We start from the raw sequence: 19,042 nt of genomic DNA, 5'->3' as shown, positions 1-19,042 counted from the left end.
TATGCTAAGGGTTTAGATTAGAGGGAAGAAACTGCAGAAACAGCAGAATTATTGTAATATACACTGCGTTTGAGCACATAACCCCAATATTGCGTTCTCTTCATTGGCTTCCCATACACCATCGTATAACATTTAAAGTTCTTCTTCTTACATACAAAATTCTCCATGGCCAAGCCCCTAAATATCTTTCAGATTTGATTTCCTTACGTTCTTCTAGTTCTTTAAGACCTCTTCGATCATCATCAACCTTGCAGTTAACCCTCGGACCTTGTACCGTTACAAAATATGGCGATCGAGCTTTCTCAGTAAATGCCCCTATCCTTTGGAATAAATTACCAGCGCACTTTCATAATATTCATTCTCTTGACCAATTCAAGACCTTGCTGAAAACTCACCTTTTTAATTCATAAACAATATTCTGCAGTTGTGAGTCGGTCAAAGGAGGTGCACACCATCTTATTTTTTTGTTTGTTTGATCTTATGTTTGATCCTATGTTTGACCTCTTGTATGTATGTTTGATCTCACTCTTATCTTATTTTTTATTATTATATATGCATGATTTATTGAATAAAGAACAGATGTATAAGTTGTGTGTTTATTATAAGTTTTGGTAAATAATTGTTTAGTCAGAATATTAGAGACACCAGTATTGAGCGCCTTATAAATATTGTGTATTATTATTATTATTTTAGCAATTAATGTGCCTTGGTTGAGAGACACTGCCCTCATTTAATACAAGTCCCATTTTTCTAAACAAAAAAGACAATGTCAAAGGTGGTCCATTTGTCTACGATGACCATGATGACAAGAAACTAAAGCAGTCCACCTGATAAAGTGACTAGTATACCCAGATGTTGAGTGCCTGGACACAGCTGGTAAGTTGATTTAAAACAGCAATATGAAGAAGTTTACAAGCAATATTTCATAACTCATGTATGTTGGCCAATATCCAGAGACGCCAAGTTCAAAGATCGGCAATGCGTGACATTTTCATGATTCGGCGTGCGAGTGCGCGTGCGAGGGTATAACACACGTATAAGGTATAGCGTTTTTTCAAGAGCATTTTCAGACCTTCGAAATGCGTGATGTCACGCCTAATGCGTGATACTTGATAGCTCTGCAATATCATAAAGGACAAATATTTACAATGGTAAGTGCTCTTTGATAATTATTTTTCATTAATTTCAAAGGAAATATAGACGGCTTCATGTTTAAGTGTCCGGACACCCAACCCCCATCACTTTAGACCCACAGGGTTCGTACGGGTCATGGAAAACCTGGAAAGTCATGGAATTTTACTTTATTGCTTTTAAGGCCTTGAAAGTCATGGAAAATTATTTTTTCCATTGGAAAGTCATGGAAAGTCATGGAATATCAAAATTATGGACAACTATAGTATTTTCTCACTATACAAGTGAATAAATGGAGATATTTCAACCATTTTCTTCTCGTATTTTCTTTCATTCGTAACATACCGACTGATTGTACTTGTGAATGTGTTCACTATGATCGATGGATAAGCGCTGTGTACGTGGGTGTGTACGTGTACGATACGAACTACGTGTGTATGGTCAGTGTATGGCGGTACGGTCCACATCGTGCGCACATGGCTAGCTTGCGAGCGAGCTCGCTAGCGCTAGCTCAGTTCAGCAAGCTAGCGCACGTGTACGTGTGCAGTGTGTGTGTGCATATGATGATGGTGCCAACGCGACATGTGACACTCCAAGAACGAATGTAATGCCTCGATTGCACTTTGGCTTTGCATTAAATTGCGACCACTTAGACTACTACAATTTTTACACTTCTCCAATAAATGAGGAAAAAGTAAATTAGTAATATTTGTTTTTTAATTTTCATTATTTAAATAAAAAAGGAACAATACTGACGTGTCAACAAGGCAAATTGGCAGCGCTAGCTCGTTGACGATCTATATATCGACGCGACGGCATGTGTTTTGAAACTTTTGTGCATGTGTTGATTCTTCATGAAACGGAGTTGTTTATTTTCACAGACCTTGGAACTCGTCACGTGGATATTTTCACCATTACAAATTTTGTGGAAGTGATATTCAAAATGCCTGGAAATTGTCATTTTAAGGATGCTTGGTTAGAACACCCGGATTACCGTGGCTGGATTTTGAAAGAAAGTTCCGATCTGGGGACTGCTAGATGTGCTGTTTGTATGTGTAAATTCAGTGTCCGTAATATGGGCGAAGCAGCCGTCAAGAGCCACAAGAAGAGTGAAAAACACACAGCAAACCTCCAACAGCAACAACGTCGTAAGTGAGCATTTTTAATGTGAATTTTACCGATCCTTTATTGAGCATGAATCCAAATAATGACTGATAATAATTATATAAAAATGAAAGATTTGAGATTATTTAGCGATGCGATGTCACCTCGCAGGCATTGGTTACTGCTTACTGCGACCAGCCCGTTCGGGAGCGTCCCCGGCCCCGGGCCGGGCCGGCTAGGTTACTGCATGCAACAGCCCGAACGCTAACCCAGGGGGCTCCGCACTCACACGCCAGTGTTGTACCGGGCACTGTATGTGGACTGCAGAAAAAAAAAAAAATAATAATTTACCTTAAAATTGACCCCAAAAATAATAAAACTAAATTTTGTACTTACAATTGGGTCCAACAGTTTGCTTGCCTTGAGAAGTATTTCCTCCTTTCTATTTCTTTAAAATATGTTTTTAAGGAATGAGTCAAAAATTAGTCCACTTGTCTTAGTGACTTACATCAATTGGCCAAAAGTTGCCGTGAATTTTTTTTTTTTTTCCTTCCCCATACTGTCAAACGGTTGTCAAAATAGGAAAACGTTTATGCTTTTAATGGTCGTTTGAACGGCAGTTAAACGTTTTGACTCGGCCCTAAATCTTACCAAATGATGATATTTATATTTTATTTATTTTAATAGACATTTTTTTCTTTTCTCCTAGATTCTACTCTCTCACTCAAGAGCTTCTTCAAGGCAAAAGGTGCAGAAAGTTCATCAGTATCTATCACGTCTACAGATGCAACAACCAGTACTTGTGCGCCATCAACCTCTAAAGTGACAACTCCCATTCCTGTTGCTGCAAGAGAGGAAACTTTAAAAGCTGAAATACTCTGGTGTCTGAAAGTGGTGGAGGATCATTTATCATTTCATTCTTGCCAGCACAACAGTGAGCTCTTTCAAAGAATGTTTCCGGACTCGGCTATTGCTAAGGGTTTCACGTTGTCAGAAACAAAATGTCGGTATATGACGGTGTTTGGTTTGGGCCCATATGTGCAAGACCTCCTTTATGACAACATAAAACAATCAAACCACTATGTGATACTGTTTGATGAAAGCCTCAACAAGAAGCTCCAGAAAAAGCAGATGGACTTCCTCATAAGAACATGGCAACACAATGAAGTTTGCACTCGCTACTTGACGTCTGTGTTCATCGGACATGGTTCAGCTGTTCACCTCAAGGAAGAACTGAATAAAGTTCTGCACACAGTTGGCTTGGAAAAATTACTGCAAATATCAATGGATGGTCCCAACGTTAATTGGAAGATGTATGATGACTTTACGCGAGAGTACACTGCTGACCTGACCAAATCCATACTGAATATAGGCTCATGCGGGCTCCATATAGTTAATGGTGCTTTTCTGACAGGTGCCAAGGCTGCTGACTGGGAGGTGGAAAGCTTTCTATCATCCTTGTATTACCTGTTTTCTGATTCCCCTGCCAGAAGAGAGGATTATCAGAAGATAACTGGAGATCATACCATGCCACTTAAGTTTTGCAAGACCCGATGGCTGGAAAACCTTCCTGTTGCAGAGAGAGCAATCAGCATCTGGGAGAGTGTATGTGCGTATGTTAAAGCAGTAGAAGAGAAGAAAATCCCTCACCCAAAGAACAAGTCCTTTGAAACTGTTTCAAAATGTACTCATATAACTGATTTCTTAGCAAGACTGTACTTCTTCATATCTGTTGCAAAGCTGGTCAATCCTTTCCTAACAGACTATCAGACTGATGCACCAATGCTGCCCTTTTTAGCTGAAGACCTTACTAGAATGCTTGCATCCCTTATGCAGCGATTTTTAAAGCTGGACAGGAGTACCATTACTTCTCCTTACAAGATAATGCAGGTAGATGTTAGCAGTGAGGCCATTCAGCTGCCCTTGGCCAAGTTGGACATTGGATTCTACACTGAGAAGAAGCTGAAAGATCTGAAGGCGAAAAATATCATCAGTGAGCTGAAAGTTCTGGAATTTCGCACTCAAGCAAAGAAGTTTCTTGCTGCAATGACCCGGAAGCTCATTGAGCGATGTCCGCTTAAGTATGCACTTGTGAGAAATATAGGATGCTTGAGTCCAAAGAACATGGCAAAAGACAAAGAAAACTCCACTGCAAAGCTGAAGAGGGTGCTTAACACCCTTAGTGATGCCCACAGACTTAAGGATTCATGTGACGATATCCTAAGAGAATACTCAGAAGCATGTGATGAGGCATCAAGAAGTGCAGAGATGAGAGACTTTGATCCAAAGAAAGAGAGATTGGACTCTGTAATGTGCAAATTTCTGTCCGAGTCTCGCTATTCGACCCTCTTAAAGTTGGTCCGCATGTTGCTTGTCTTGTCCCATGGACAAGCCTCCATTGAGAGAGGTTTCTCAATCAACAACGAAGTTGAAGAGGACAATCTCCTGGGACACTCACTGATATCATTGAGGGCCATTTATGACCATATCAAGTATGTTGGAGGAATCAAGAATGTGACTATTGACAAATCAATCATGTTGGCTGCGTCTGCAGGCAGGCAGAAATACCACATCTATCTCGATGAACAGAGGCGTAAAAAGGAAAAGGAAAAGAAAGAAGGAAAGAGAAAAGGACTGATGGATGGTTTGGAAGAACTAAAGGCCAAACAAATGAGACTGCAAGCAGATGTGAAAAGTCTTCACACCTCAGCAGACAAGTATGCTGAGGAAGCAGAGTCACAAGGAAGATTGACTTGTATTTCCAAATCAAACAGCCTCCGACGTACAGCAAAGGAGAAGGCATCCCAGTTACAAGTAATTCAGAAACAGATTGATGAACAGCTGAATGCCATTAAGAATTATTAAAGAACTTGGACAGTTTGTTACCAATGCCACCAAATATTCAGACAGGTGCAATGTGTAGAGGGATTTCTTTCAAACAGCTACATGAAGATGTCTCAAGAAAAAACTCATTCAGAAATTATTGACCAGCTTAATGCTAGCGAAACAAGAATTCATCAGCTGATGTGAGTAGGCCTACTGTGTTTTGTTGGTGAAATCAAAATTGGTGATGGTATGTGTGTGAGTTTGTGTGTTGGTGTTGTTTTGTTTTCTTTTTTTTGGGGGGGGGGGGGGGGGTAGTTACCTTGTACATGCAAAGGAGAGCTATTGAAGGAATCATGGTGGTCCATGAAACCAGGAACAGGCAATTTGTATTCTTTAGAAGTGAAAATTGCCATTAAAAAATGGACAATTGTTGATATGAATACATGTATGTGTAATTGTAAGAATATTATATAGCAGTGCATATCGAATATGATGAAAAAATAACATGTAATTGTAACAGATGAAATAACTAGATAACAAAAGCTGCCTTTCTATTAGTAGACTTGAAACATGCACTTTGCTTCGCTTTGATTTGAGATCAAATTTTCAGTCTACCGTGTAAAAAAAATGTGTAAAAGTCATGGAAAGGTCATGGAATTCTGGCTAGAAAAGTCATGGAAAGTCATGGAATTAAATTTATGAGAAAGAGTATGAACCCTGGACCCATCCCCTATATCGAGGAATAGGATACCAGTCATTCATGTGCTTTTATCAGAATGAAGGCACCAATTTTACGTATTAAATGTCTTACGATACTCCTCTCAGTCTGCAAATTTGAGAGTTCTCGACTTGAGTTTGACTTAATCTAAAATTTGCCTTTATCATATTCAGTAGGGGCGCAGGTCCGAGAATAAGGATCATCCGCATTTAACAAGGTTATCTTTGTAAAACGCGGACAGAGCGCGTCCTAAAAAATAAGGATCGTCCAATTTTCGCAGACGTGTAGGGTTACCGATCCACGCCTTGGCAATGCAAAGTAAAACGAATTACCGGTATTCATTGACGCTCCATGATGCATGTATTATTTATGCAGCACAGAGACTTTCACATTATGAACGATATATTCTCAGGAAGATGGACAACTCATAAAAGTTGATGGAGAACTGGGGAGTGGGGATATTTTATGACGAGGAATCCGTTTTTTTCACATTACCAAGGCGATCCCTGCACCTACAGAGAGCCAAAGAAAAAAGATGACGATCCTTATTTTTTTATGACACGATTTGTCCGTGTTCACCGAGATATCCTTGTTTATGCAGACAATCCTTATTCTTGGCCTGGACCAGCACCCATACTGATATTCGTCTTTTATTATAGATTTAAACTTTTAGTGTTACCAGTGGACAAATAGCGTCCTAAAAGATAAGGATCGTCATCTTTTTTCTTTGGCGCTCTGCGAGTGTAGGGTTACCCACACATAGCTGCATTACTATCCTGGCTGTGTATTAAAGGCTGTGTGATTGATTCTCAACATTTCAAACACCACTGTACAAAACTCAACTGATTTCACTCGAAATCAGTACTTTAGTGACAATTGATGACACCTACATGTACATGTAAATAGCAGTAAAATACAAGTTTTTAACTTACCGATGTTAGAAAGAATTTAAAAATTCAAATTGTAAGTCTACTGTCAAACTTGCCGATCAGCCACAATCGGCATGATTGTGTGCATTTGTGTATTAAGAGTGTATTGATTATTCATGTGTGCAAATGCTACCGGCGCTAGTTCAGAAGTCTATCCAAAATTTGACCTGTAACATACCCAAAATAAAGTAAATATTCACCAAATGTCCAAATAAAGGTCATGACTTAAAAGTTGATATGTGTGTTACCTGTTTCGTGTCAATTTTCTTATCTTTTTGAGAGTATTTTTCCTAAAAACAAAGACTTAGTCTATAATAGGCAAACTGAAGCACATTTACAATTTAGGCCTACATACCGTCTTGACCGTCGGGTGCGGGCGCGCGTGTGTGTTAAGTTAGCGACTGTAATCTTAGTTTATGCTGCCTAAAAACATAGTGCGGTGCTAGAGGTCAATACGCATCAGGCGCGGATCCAGGATTTTCCAATAGGGGGGGCCGGAAATTCGAAATTCGCGCAGACCATTATTTAAACTTACCAATACTGACAAGGTCATATTAGAAGCACTGGACTTTAATAGTGTACTGGTACCTACAAACGGGCACAATTATTTTGGAAAGGGGACATGCTCACGTCACATCTCTTGTCCGATATCAACATTCCCCGTTTTCAAGTTATGCTCGCGCGCAATTTTTTGACATTTCCATCAGTGGGGGCTGAAGCCTCTTGCCCCAATATCTATTTCCTGGTTTAATAATTTGGCGAGTGAGCGGAAATTTGAGCTTATGTATGTTGTGAAAAGTGTTAATTGTCACCAAAATATACGAGATAAGATATAACAAATGCATATTGGTAATTTTTAAATTTTCGGGGAAAGAGAGGCTGCAACACCATCCCGCATTAACTGCAGGTGTTTTGAAATCAAATCAGACTCCCCAAAAAAGTATTAACCAAAACGCACGAATCCAGTATCAAAAATCCAAAAAAATGTCAGCTTTAGAGGGGGGCACATCACCCCTCAGACTCCCTCTAAAAGTATTAACCGAATCGCACGAATCTAGGTAAAAAAAAAAAATCAGCTTCAGAGCTAGAGAGGAACCCCCCCCCCCACACACACACCCCCTGTGCGTGCAAGCGTGAAATTAACGCTGGCGCTAATGCGTAAGCAGGGGCGGCGGAGCTATTTCCAAAGTGGAAAGCACCAACAAAAAAATTATACATTTTTTTAGACATTGGTATATACCCTTTCATTGTGATCCCATTATCAGGGACGATTTCAATATTTGTTTTTCTTTATATATCATACAAGTTATTGCTTAAGCATCACACTTTCGGCTGAGTGTGATTGTCTGAATATTCATTTGCGAGCGAGCAAAGCGAGCGAGAAAAAAATGTAAGATCTGTGAGATCGCAGAGTGAAAAATTACATCTTATAAAGAGGAAAAACCAAATCATGATGGGGTTATAAGCATCACGGAAGACTGAAAAAACATTTGTTTTAAAGTGACATATAATTGTATCATCTATAAATGCGAGCGAGCAAGCAAGCTTTAGGGGAAATTACTCTTAGTCGCTTTAAATTAGTGCAAGACTAATGATGAGCAGGTTAGGGGGCACGTGCCCCCCCCCCCCCCCCCCCCCCCCCCCCCCCCCGTGCCTACGTGCCTGATGATGAGAGGTTAAGGGGACACATATCGAAAGGGATAAAGACACTTATTAGAAAAGAAAAGGAGCATGTGTCAAGGTACAAAGAGTAATTATCAAGGTTTAAACTGGGCACTTCTTACACCTGAAAGGAGGCACTCACCAGAAATGAGATTGGGCACTTATGAGTATGGGAAATGGGCATTTGTCGATGGAAAAGGGGCATCCATCAGAAATTGATTTATCAGAGGTGAAAAGGGGCATTTATGAAAAGGGGATAGGTCCCTTAATAGAAAGGGAAAGGGGCACGATTCAAAATAAAAGGGCAGTTAGCAAAGGTGAAAATGGGCACCCATCATAGATGAAAAGAGTACCTATCAGGAGGGGAAGGGGTACTTTTCAAAGTAAAACGAGCATCTCTCAGATTTGAATAGGGGCAATTATCGGAGGTGAAGAGCGCACTGAAGTGAAAAGAATTAACTTCTCATATATGAAAATGGTCATTTACCAGAGATGAAAAGGGACACTTTTTATTTATGAAGGGCCTCATTTTTCTAAATAGCCCTTATCAGATAGGAAAGGGGGCACATGTGTTGATGAAATGTGCGCTTATCCGAGTTAAAAAGGGGAAGGGGCACTTCTTTACAAAGTAAAAGTGGCCCTTTGGGGAGGGGGGTACTTGAAGAGTGGGGCGAACTTTGCCCCCTACCCCTGCCACCCGCCCCATCATCATCGCTTGTAGTTCACGTATGCACCCCTTCTAGTGCAGCGGCTTAGCAAGAAAATTGTGCACTTTTTGAGAAAAGCATGGAACTTCCAGCATAGTTTGCTTTCACCATAAGATTTATTTTCAGATGTGGAGGGAAGTCAGATTTGACCTCTGATGACCCTGAGAGGTCAAATCCAAAATGGCCGCTTGTCCGCATGGTCTAATGTACAAACACGCTTAACTTTTGAACCAAATACACCAGAAAAACGTTTAAGGTGTCATTTCCAACTAACTTGGGGATGCCAATTCATTTGGTAATACTTTTGAGATCACCTGAACTCAGGGTTTTGCATTTAGGTCAAGGTCAAGGTCAAAATTGACTAAAAATAGCAAGTTTTGAATAGTTACAAAAGGTTAAATCTCATTTATTTGTCATATGTTCTCAAATTTATTTAGGAATGGTTCACCTGCCGAGTCCTCCACCTTAATCCTTTTCAGTTAGTTTATTTCACAGTTTGATGTGACCTCTGATGACCCTGAGAGGTCAAATCCAAAATGGCAGCCAGTCCGCATGGTCTAATGTATAAACGTGAACTTGAACCAAATAATCTAGAAAAACGTTTAAGGTGTCATTTCCAACTAACTTGGGGATGCCAATTCATTACGTAATACTAAGAGATCGCCAGAACAAAGAGCCCCCGTGAGAAGGCTCACGGGCAGGCGCGTAGCCACGGGGGGGGCACGGGGGGGGCACGTGCCCCCCCTAAAATTTCCAGGATCGGTTGAAATTTTGTAGACCCCTTTTTTTGACCTCGATCGATTACATGTATGTGCCCCCCCAAACATCAAACTCTGGCTACGCGCCTGCTCACGGGGGCTCTTTTATTACTGACGGGGGGCTCTTTTTTTATACAAATATCCATTGAATTGGTACCTATGATACTCCTCAATTATTTGCTATTTTTTCATTATCATTTCAATCAGCATTTTCCCTCTTACAAATTTACAAGCTACATAGCTGTTACTGGCCTGTGTATATAATATATACGCATACAACACTGATCTTTATGATGTCTTTAACGTGACATATCTTCTTCTCCCCTTGCAAACGAAAAAGAAAACAAGGTCATTAAAAGGGATTAAGCGACAAATAATGATTGTGATTCAAATTGATGCGAATATTTGTTTGAATAAGCACTGCTATTCACCCGAATCTTCTTTGTAAAAACAACTTTTACAAATCTCAGCCATGCTCACTGAGTTGAGACGTTCCATTCAATTTGAAATACCCATTACATAATACACTTCTCCTAATCTCAAAGTGATCTTACAGCACAGTGGCAGAATTGCATGGCTGAGATTTGTAAAAGTCGTTTTTACAAAGAAGATTCTGGTGAAAAGCATTGCTTATTCAAAAAATCCTTGCATCAATTTGAATCACAATGATTATTTGTCGCATGGTCCTTTTATTAAATAACCTTGTTTTCTGTTTTGTTTGCAGAGGGAGAAGAAGCTATGTCACGTTAAGAAATCATAAAGATCAGTTGTATTATGCGTATATACATTATGATACCAGAACAAATGTTGATTATCAGAATGTCATTTTGAAATACCTCTATACAAATACCACATTGTCTTTAGCCCGTATCAGTATTAGTATGATCCAATATAAAGATATTATTCTTTATTTAATTCAGTATAATGCTTTTCCTCAAAAATAGTTTTGCTATTTGTTTAGGGTTGAGATTGTTACGAATATGCAAATGAGATGTTGATTGATATGCAAAATTCCATGATGTGGCTCGAGTTGAGAGCAATAAACGGATCAAAGGTAACCAAATCATCTTGACTGTTCTTTATTTATCAAAATAATTCTGCGTTGTGGAAGGGCTAATTGCCCCGACCTAACAGATTGGGGGCTATATTGTCTCAAGAGCTAGATATAGTAACATATGCTGTTTTGTTACTTTTCCGATCCGAAATGTGTATTGTTTGGAGTTTGCCTTCTGTCCCATTCATGGGTTTTGGTGTGGTTTTCGCACACATTTAATGACTGTGGAATGTCTGTGCTGTAGTCATGGTAGCTAGTGTAGCGTCCATAATAGGGTTAAGCCTACACAGTTTGATTTTGTTTTGTACTTGCTCGGGTCTTGTCTGGGGTATATGCCCCTTAGATGTAGTCTCATTGGTATGAAATTCACTGCACATCTGCTGCGGTTGTCTGGTATTCTGGTCCTGGTTTTGCTTGTTCTTGCATGGCAGTCGTTGAAGGAGTTAGTCGGATTGACTTTTTACTTTGCCTCGGCTTCGTTTCTACTTCTAGGGTAATGGCCTAGATTAGTTGTTTGCATGCAATCTAGTTTGCTACACATCTGATGTAGTGTGGGACTGTGGGTACTGGACTTTCTGGAAATTATTCCATTTTCACGTGTGTTTGTGTGATATTTAGACTAGATCTATACGTGTAAGTGTAAGAGTTTTAGAGATATGAGTGTGAGGTATTGTGAATGGATATTTGAGAGCGTGTTCACTCGTCACACAACATAACTCTTATTTTTATTTTAGCTACGAGGAAGCAAGGTTGCACTGACAATAAAATACATGAAAGAAAGTATTCCCTTTTCGTTATGTTTATTGGGTACTGAACAAAGCTGACAATGCACTTGCAAAGTGCAGTCAAGCAAATATAGCAGACTTGAAAATGTGAATATTGCACGAAGATTACATAATGATTAAGGATGAGAATGAACATGAATAAATGTGATGTACATAATGAATGAAAGCTTACGACAGAATAGAAATGGCGTCGAAAGTCCAATGAAGATGAAGAGAGATGAAAACGAAGGAAGGGGCTCACGCGATGATGTGCGGAGGCTTGAAGGCGGAGATGCAGCTTCGTATTCGTGGCTGAAGAGCGGTGAAGGATCTCGACGCTGACGCTCGTGATAAAGATGTGGTTGAAGCTCTCAGGCGAGAAGAGAAGAGAAGAGAAGAGATGTGGCGCTCGACGACGAAGCAGTGAATCGCTTGATGTCGGAGGCAAGTAGAAATGTAGACATGCAAAGCCGGCACTGGTGCTGAGTAGTAATAGTTGCTCGTTTGATGCGCCGGACTTTGATGAAGAAATGTTTAGATGAGCTACGGTGAAATGATGAGCTCGTGAGTGGAAAGAGCTACCGGAACGAAGAAACTGGCAGCTCCCAGCGGAGAGTCAGGCGCCATGTCGGTGCTGACTATAACGTTCCACTGGGAGACTGCAGCCCGATGAACACGGCAGAGAAAGAGTTGACGTGCCGTAGAATAGACGACAGGCACAGAAGAATAAAGCCTGGAGAGGAAATTATGGAGACGTCTTGACTCGACCAAGGTGAAAGCGGGAGTGAAGAAAAACCTCGTGGAGTTGAAAATACGCGGGGTGAACAGTGCGGAACCACGATGCGCGATTGGAAGAATGAACACACGTGGTCCGAATAATGAATATAAATAAGTACCGTGATGGAAAAATACAGGAGACATGAATGTACGGTGAAAGTAGGGCGAATGTAAGAGCCGCTACATTACTCCCCTGCCAGAATTGAAGCTGTGTATGCAATACACAGATGAAAGGCGATAATATATAAATGAGCAAAGTACAAAATGTCACAAGAATCAATGGCTGATAAAAATGTAAAAGTGCATGTATTGTATAATATAGTGTATGCAGTAATTTACAGCAGCCTAAGAAATGTACAAGCATGGCATGTTGGAAGAATGTAATACAACAAGCATGGTATGCGAACGGCTGTTTAGTTGCCAAAAATTGAACAGTGCACATGGTATGCATCGAATAAACGTGAATAAATGCAAGAGCATAAAAAACATTCGATACTTAATCCAGAATGAAGACATTTTATAAAACATTGCTTAGTCCAAAAAGTCTGGGAATAATAAATTCGTACAACCAAGCTTCAAAGTAAACGAGGGGTCACCACTTTAGAGATATTATTGGTGAATGTACTACATCATGACATAAAATGGTAAATGGACATTATCGAATGAATGTAATGACATAATAAATGCTTACGACTGATAGAAAATGGCGTCGAAAGTCCAATGAAGATGAAGAGAGATGAAAACGAAGGAAGGGGCTCACGCGATGATGTGCGGAGGCTTGAAGGCGGAGATGCAGCTTCGTATTCGTGGCTGAAGAGCGGTGAAGGATCTCGACGCTGACGCTCGTGATAAAGATGTGGTTGAAGCTCTCAGGCGAGAAGAGAAGAGAAGAGAAGAGATGTGGCGCTCGACGACGAAGCAGTGAATCGCTTGATGTCGGAGGCAAGTAGAAATGTAGACATGCAAAGCCGGCACTGGTGCTGAGTAGTAATAGTTGCTCGTTTGATGCGCCGGACTTTGATGAAGAAATGTTTAGATGAGCTACGGTGAAATGATGAGCTCGTGAGTGGAAAGAGCTACCGGAACGAAGAAACTGGCAGCTCCCAGCGGAGAGTCAGGCGCCATGTCGGTGCTGACTATAACGTTCCACTGGGAGACTGCAGCCCGATGAACACGGCAGAGAAAGAGTTGACGTGCCGTAGAATAGACGACAGGCACAGAAGAATAAAGCCTGGAGAGGAAATTATGGAGACGTCTTGACTCGACCAAGGTGAAAGCGGGAGTGAAGAAAAACCTCGTGGAGTTGAAAATACGCGGGGTGAACAGTGCGGAACCACGATGCGCGATTGGAAGAATGAACACACGTGGTCCGAATAATGAATATAAATAAGTACCGTGATGGAAAAATACAGGAGACATGAATGTACGGTGAAAGTAGGGCGAATGTAAGAGCCGCTACAGAGTTGATGAAATCTAACCAAAAAAAAAAAAAAAAATTGACTTGAGTTGTGGAGGTGGAGTCTCAATATAACCCTCTGCTGCATGGCTACATGTATATCAATTTCACAGAATTGGTGATAGTTTGATGCTTAATCAATTTTGTTTTGCTTAGTCGGTTTGTCAATTTTTGTTGTTTCATCTGTTGTTGGACTATACTCAGTACGTGTTGATTCACATTCAACATTTTTCTTGGATTTTCCTTCCAGTCGTCAGGACAATTGACCTACTTTGTGAGACTTGTGTAACTTGCACAGACTAGATTTATACAATGGCTGACTTTGATATTGAAAAGTTTTTGAGTCAGGACTTGACCATTGGCCGGTTACGTCAGCTACGAAAGGATGATTTAACAGCTGTAGGAACAAAGCTATCGGTAAATCTGACTGGTCACAAAAGCAAGGCAGAAATAGTTGATGCAATTACAGCCCATGCAGGACTGAGCGCTGCGACGGCCGCGGCCCGAGCGGACGCGCCTACAACTAATGATAATGGTGGTACTCATAACCAAGATAAAGCTACCACTGACAAGGTTGACCTTGATTTAGCTCAGATTGAGCTAGAGGAGAGAAGAGATAGAATAAAGGCTGCTGAGCATGAGAGAGAAATGGAACGAAAGAGGTTGGAATTTGAAATGATGCGTCATCATGAAATGACTTCTCATGGTAGTCAGTCTGGTGAGAGAGACAAGAGGTCGATAGAAGCTGGGTTCTCTGCTAGGGTTAAGCTTGTTCCTAGATATGATGAAAATGAGTTAGACTCATTCTTTCTTATGTTTGAGAGGGTTGCCAAGAGAATGGAGTGGCCGGAAGATGAATGGGCATTGCTCATCCAACAAGTGATTTCTGGCAAAGCTCAGTCGGTTGTTTCTGCACTGAGTTATGAGCAGGCATTTGATTATTGGACAATGAAGGATGCTATTCTTCATTCATTTGAGTTGATTCCAGAAGCCTACCGTCAAAGGTTTCGCAATCTCAGGAGAGAAACTGGAGAGTCTTGTGTAGAGTTTGCTTGGAAAAAAGAAGTTTCCTTCGATCAGTGGATCAGATCTTTGAAAATAGATGCCACGTATGATTCTCTTAGAGAGATTATGCTCATTGATGAGCTTAAAAGATGTATGTCTCAAGAGGTTAGGACATATGTCAATGATAATGTCGTTAGTGATGTGAGAAAGGCTGCCATGTTGGCAGATGGGTACGAATTGACACATAAAGGGAGTAGTTCACCACTTACTAGGCGTAGGAATCAATCTAGGTCACCTACGACTCAGAGAAAGTCAGGTACTAACACCGGCACTAATCACAGTAGTGGTTTTGGAACTGAAGGCAGACTTCTCTGTGCCTACTGTAAGAAAGAGGGGCACCTTAAGACGCAATGTCCAAGACTAAAAGTAAAAGAAAACAATCTTGAACAGGAAATTACACAGCCTAGTGGCTTTGTGCGCATAGCAGCAGTCAACATGCAAAAATGTGTAATGAATGATCACAATGAAACAAAAAGAAGTGATCAAGTAAGAGATGTTGGACATGATGAGGAGATTGATGAAGGATTTCTAGATTTTGTTTCTTATGGCACGGTTAAGTTCAGTGTTGATAATAAGGAGTGTCCTATCACAATATTAAGGGACACTGGTTCTATGAACACGTTGCTTATTGCTGATGAGTCGTCCTTGGACACAAAGAATTTCACTGGCAAGAAAGTTTTGGTTCAGGATGTGAATGATGGTTTGAAACCGGTTCCATTATATACTATCGAGCTTAGCAGTGGATTCGTTTCTGGACCAGTGACTGTTGGCATTGTTACTAAGTTGCCAATGAGGGGAATTTCGATGTTGCTTGGCAATGATTTAGCCGGAAGTAAAGTGTCGCCATCGCCAGTTGTGTGCAACACTCCTGTGGTGAATTTTGAGGCAGAGAAATTGGAAAGTGAAGTTCCTGGTTTTTCCCCTTCGTGTGTAGTTACTGGAGCCCAGGCTATGAAAAAGAAAGAAGATGACAAGGATGGTGACGTCAATTTGGGTGACACTTTTTCCAGAACGTTGGAGGAGGGCCAAGATGACCAGAGTCATGCTACGACTATCTTCAGTCAGCCTGCCTTGATTGAGGCTCAGAAAGCAGCAGAGGACTTGAAGAAGTTGTGTGATGTTGCTCTACCAGCAGGAGAAGCTGAAAAAGTGTTGCAGTGTTATTCCACAAAATGTGGTGTGCTGATGTCAAAACCAGTTCTGGACGCTCCAAACTTCCAGAAGCCTTTTCAGCTTGCCGCTGACGCCAGTGATGTAGGAGTTGGTGCTGTTCTCCTACAGATGGATGACATGGGTCTCCTGGAACCCATTAGCTACTTTTCCAAGAAGCTCAACCCCCACCAGCGAAGATGTTCTACTATAGAGGAGTGCCTTGGTCTCGTCTTGCCAGTTCAGCGTTTCGACGGGTACCTGAGCAACTCTTCAGAGGTGACTGTATTCACAGATCATAATCCATTGACTCTTCTTGAGCGCTTCAGAAATGAAAACCAGAGACTGTGTCAGCGGAGCATGATCTCCAGCCTTATGGACTGAAAGTAACTCATATCAAAGGAAAGGACAATATAATCGCAGATACACTTTCTAGAGCTTTAATATTTTGTCTTTATTCGTCATAAGGAATCTACACATGATGTATTGCTTTGTATTTGTACATGTACTTACATGCTGTGAACTGATGGATCAGACAGTTCAATAATTTTGAACAGTGATATAAATGATCATGTATGAACATTTCAACTATTTACAGGGAGACGTCAGTATGGACAGTGGACTATATTTTGTGCAAAATGTGCACTATTTGTCATTGTTTTCTTACCTGTGCCTACATGAATAATAATTTCATGTCTTTTCTTGATTCTGTTTGTACGTTATTCAGAATAGTTTTCTTTTGATCAAAAGAGAACAGTTATTGTTTATACGCAGCACTGTTAGCTATGCTATGCAAAGCTTGATGCATTTTCCATTTTATACAACAACAAAATAATTATGATAATAATTTGCATAAAAGGCAACTGTTATCAAAATTACAGGTGTAAAACCAATTGAAAACATAACAAAAGTGTAGCATCACAACTTGCGTAATGTTATTTCACAGATTTCAAAGATTATTGACTGCCAGTATTGCATATGTATGTGTTTGTGATTTAACTTGATAAGTCTTGCTTATTTGTTTGTATTTAAACAAGTTTCAATTTATAGCTTGCAGCAGTAACTCAACAGATTATGTTACTCATGTAATATGTACACAAAATATGTACATGTATGTACCCTTATTCTTACATTTAATGTCAGAAATATTTCCAATCGAGCTGTGCACAGTTATGCGGATCATTGTAACATATTGCTTTTGTTGACCGACATATTTAACGAGACTCTGCATGCATTCCGACATAGTAATGAGGTGTCGTCATAGCAACGCGTCATGTGACTAGGTTGTGCGCGTTCATTATATGAATATGCAATCACCTGTTATTGTAGTTGTGCGCATTTAGGATATCGGCGCCTGTGCTGAATATTCAGTGTTTCATTTGTCGCGCGTGCTCATTACGCTCATATATTCATGTATTCATATATTCATTATGTATGATGTGTAGAGACGTGTTTCGACCACCACAGTTTGTGGTTCTTTACAAAACACAGGCATTGTATCTGATTAATGTCCTGGTACTTACTTCCAGGATTCAGGAAGAGAACATACATGTATAATGTTATCTATCGAAGTTGTTTTCATTTTTCTGCAGTTTGTGTTTTGTTTTTGAATGTTGAAATGAAAGGACTAATCGGTCTGTCTTCGATATTAGAAAAATGATGTTCATGCCAGCTTGTTATATACCTTTTGTGTGGTTAATTTCTCGCCTTTAGATCTTACTATTGTTCAGAAGAAAGTTCTAACTACTGATAGGAACTTTCTTTTATGGGGGGAGATATGTTACGAATATGCAAATGAGATGTTGATTGATATGCAAAATTCCATGATGTGGCTCGAGTTGAGAGCAATAAACGGATCAAAGGTAACCAAATCATCTTGACTGTTCTTTATTTATCAAAATAATTCTGCGTTGTGGAAGGGCTAATTGCCCCGACCCAACAAGATGCTAAGAAATGGTTTCAAATGTACATTACACGAACCCTGAACCATTGCAAAATGATGGTGGTTCTCTCTCTCTCTCTTTATTTTAATCATCCATTATCAACTACATATAAAGCAGCAACCAAAAACTTAGGATTATCTGAGATAGGTGAAAGTAAGAGTTAAAAAGAAAGTCATGCTAAAACGGCGCTTCACTTCCCCCCGCCCCCTGAAAAAAATTAAATAGATTAGTAGTCCTCCTCTCCAGCATCCCCCTCCCCCCCCCCCCCCCCCCCCCCGCTTTAATATCACATTTTCACTTGGCAGCACAAGGGGGCCGGGGGTGGGAGAAGGGGGTTAAACCCCCTAACCCCCCCCCCCCCCCGTAGATCTGCCCATGTTACCATATCATTCCACGACATTTCGGTCTTCCTCTTCTCCTCAAAAGGGACTTTTAGATTTGCGTGGACGTGGACGTGGACGTGTTACGTCCTTTTAAGGCACTGGCAGTCACATTATGTGACGTCCTTTTAAGCACTGACCGTGCCTTAAAAGGAGGTCACACGTTGCAGTCCACGTTCTCATCGTGCAAATCTAAAAGTCCCTATTGATTTACTGGTCGAGGTTCATTATTTGCTGACAACGAAAAACTTCTCCAGGCCATGACCATGTTTCTGCCCTTGCGCGATCGCCTCCAGCTCCAGCAGACATGGCGCGGCAGCGTGCACACGCACCGCTACTAAAGGCGCAGTAGGCCTATAACCACTGCTGACGGCGGCACTGCACTGCGAGCTGAATTGGTAATAATAGGCCTACTCATAAAACGAGAAATCTTGCACGCTAATCTTAGTTCCATTTCATTGGTTTAAGGTTTGAAAATTGAAACTCAATATTGTGTTAAAGTTATAACAGAAAAGATAATCTTTATTTTATAATTCCACCGGGGCGATTTTTAATTTTGCAATCGCCCCCGTGAGCAACCTGACGGGGGCGATTATGTAGCTCACGGGGGCGAATCGCC

The 19,042-nt window shown here is 40.6% G+C and overlaps 1 protein-coding gene across 1 annotated transcript; it reads left to right on the top strand.

Moving 5' to 3' along the window:
* The first annotated feature begins 1,258 nt into the window (after window positions 1-1,258).
* On the top strand, window positions 1,259-5,776 carry LOC115925432. Its single transcript, XM_030989231.1, has 2 exons — window positions 1,259-2,279; window positions 2,945-5,776. The coding sequence occupies exons 1-2, from the start codon at window positions 1,949-1,951 to the stop codon at window positions 5,098-5,100; spliced, it is 2,487 nt and encodes an 828-aa protein (XP_030845091.1). The 5' UTR covers window positions 1,259-1,948; the 3' UTR covers window positions 5,101-5,776.
* The last annotated feature ends 13,266 nt before the right edge of the window (window positions 5,777-19,042 follow it).

The sequence above is a fragment of the Strongylocentrotus purpuratus genome, unplaced genomic scaffold, assembly GCF_000002235.5.
Source record: "Strongylocentrotus purpuratus isolate Spur 01 unplaced genomic scaffold, Spur_5.0 spur5_scaffold_18, whole genome shotgun sequence".
Taxonomy (NCBI): Eukaryota; Metazoa; Echinodermata; class Echinoidea; order Camarodonta; family Strongylocentrotidae; genus Strongylocentrotus; species Strongylocentrotus purpuratus.
This window is presented reverse-complemented; position numbering and strand designations above follow the sequence as displayed.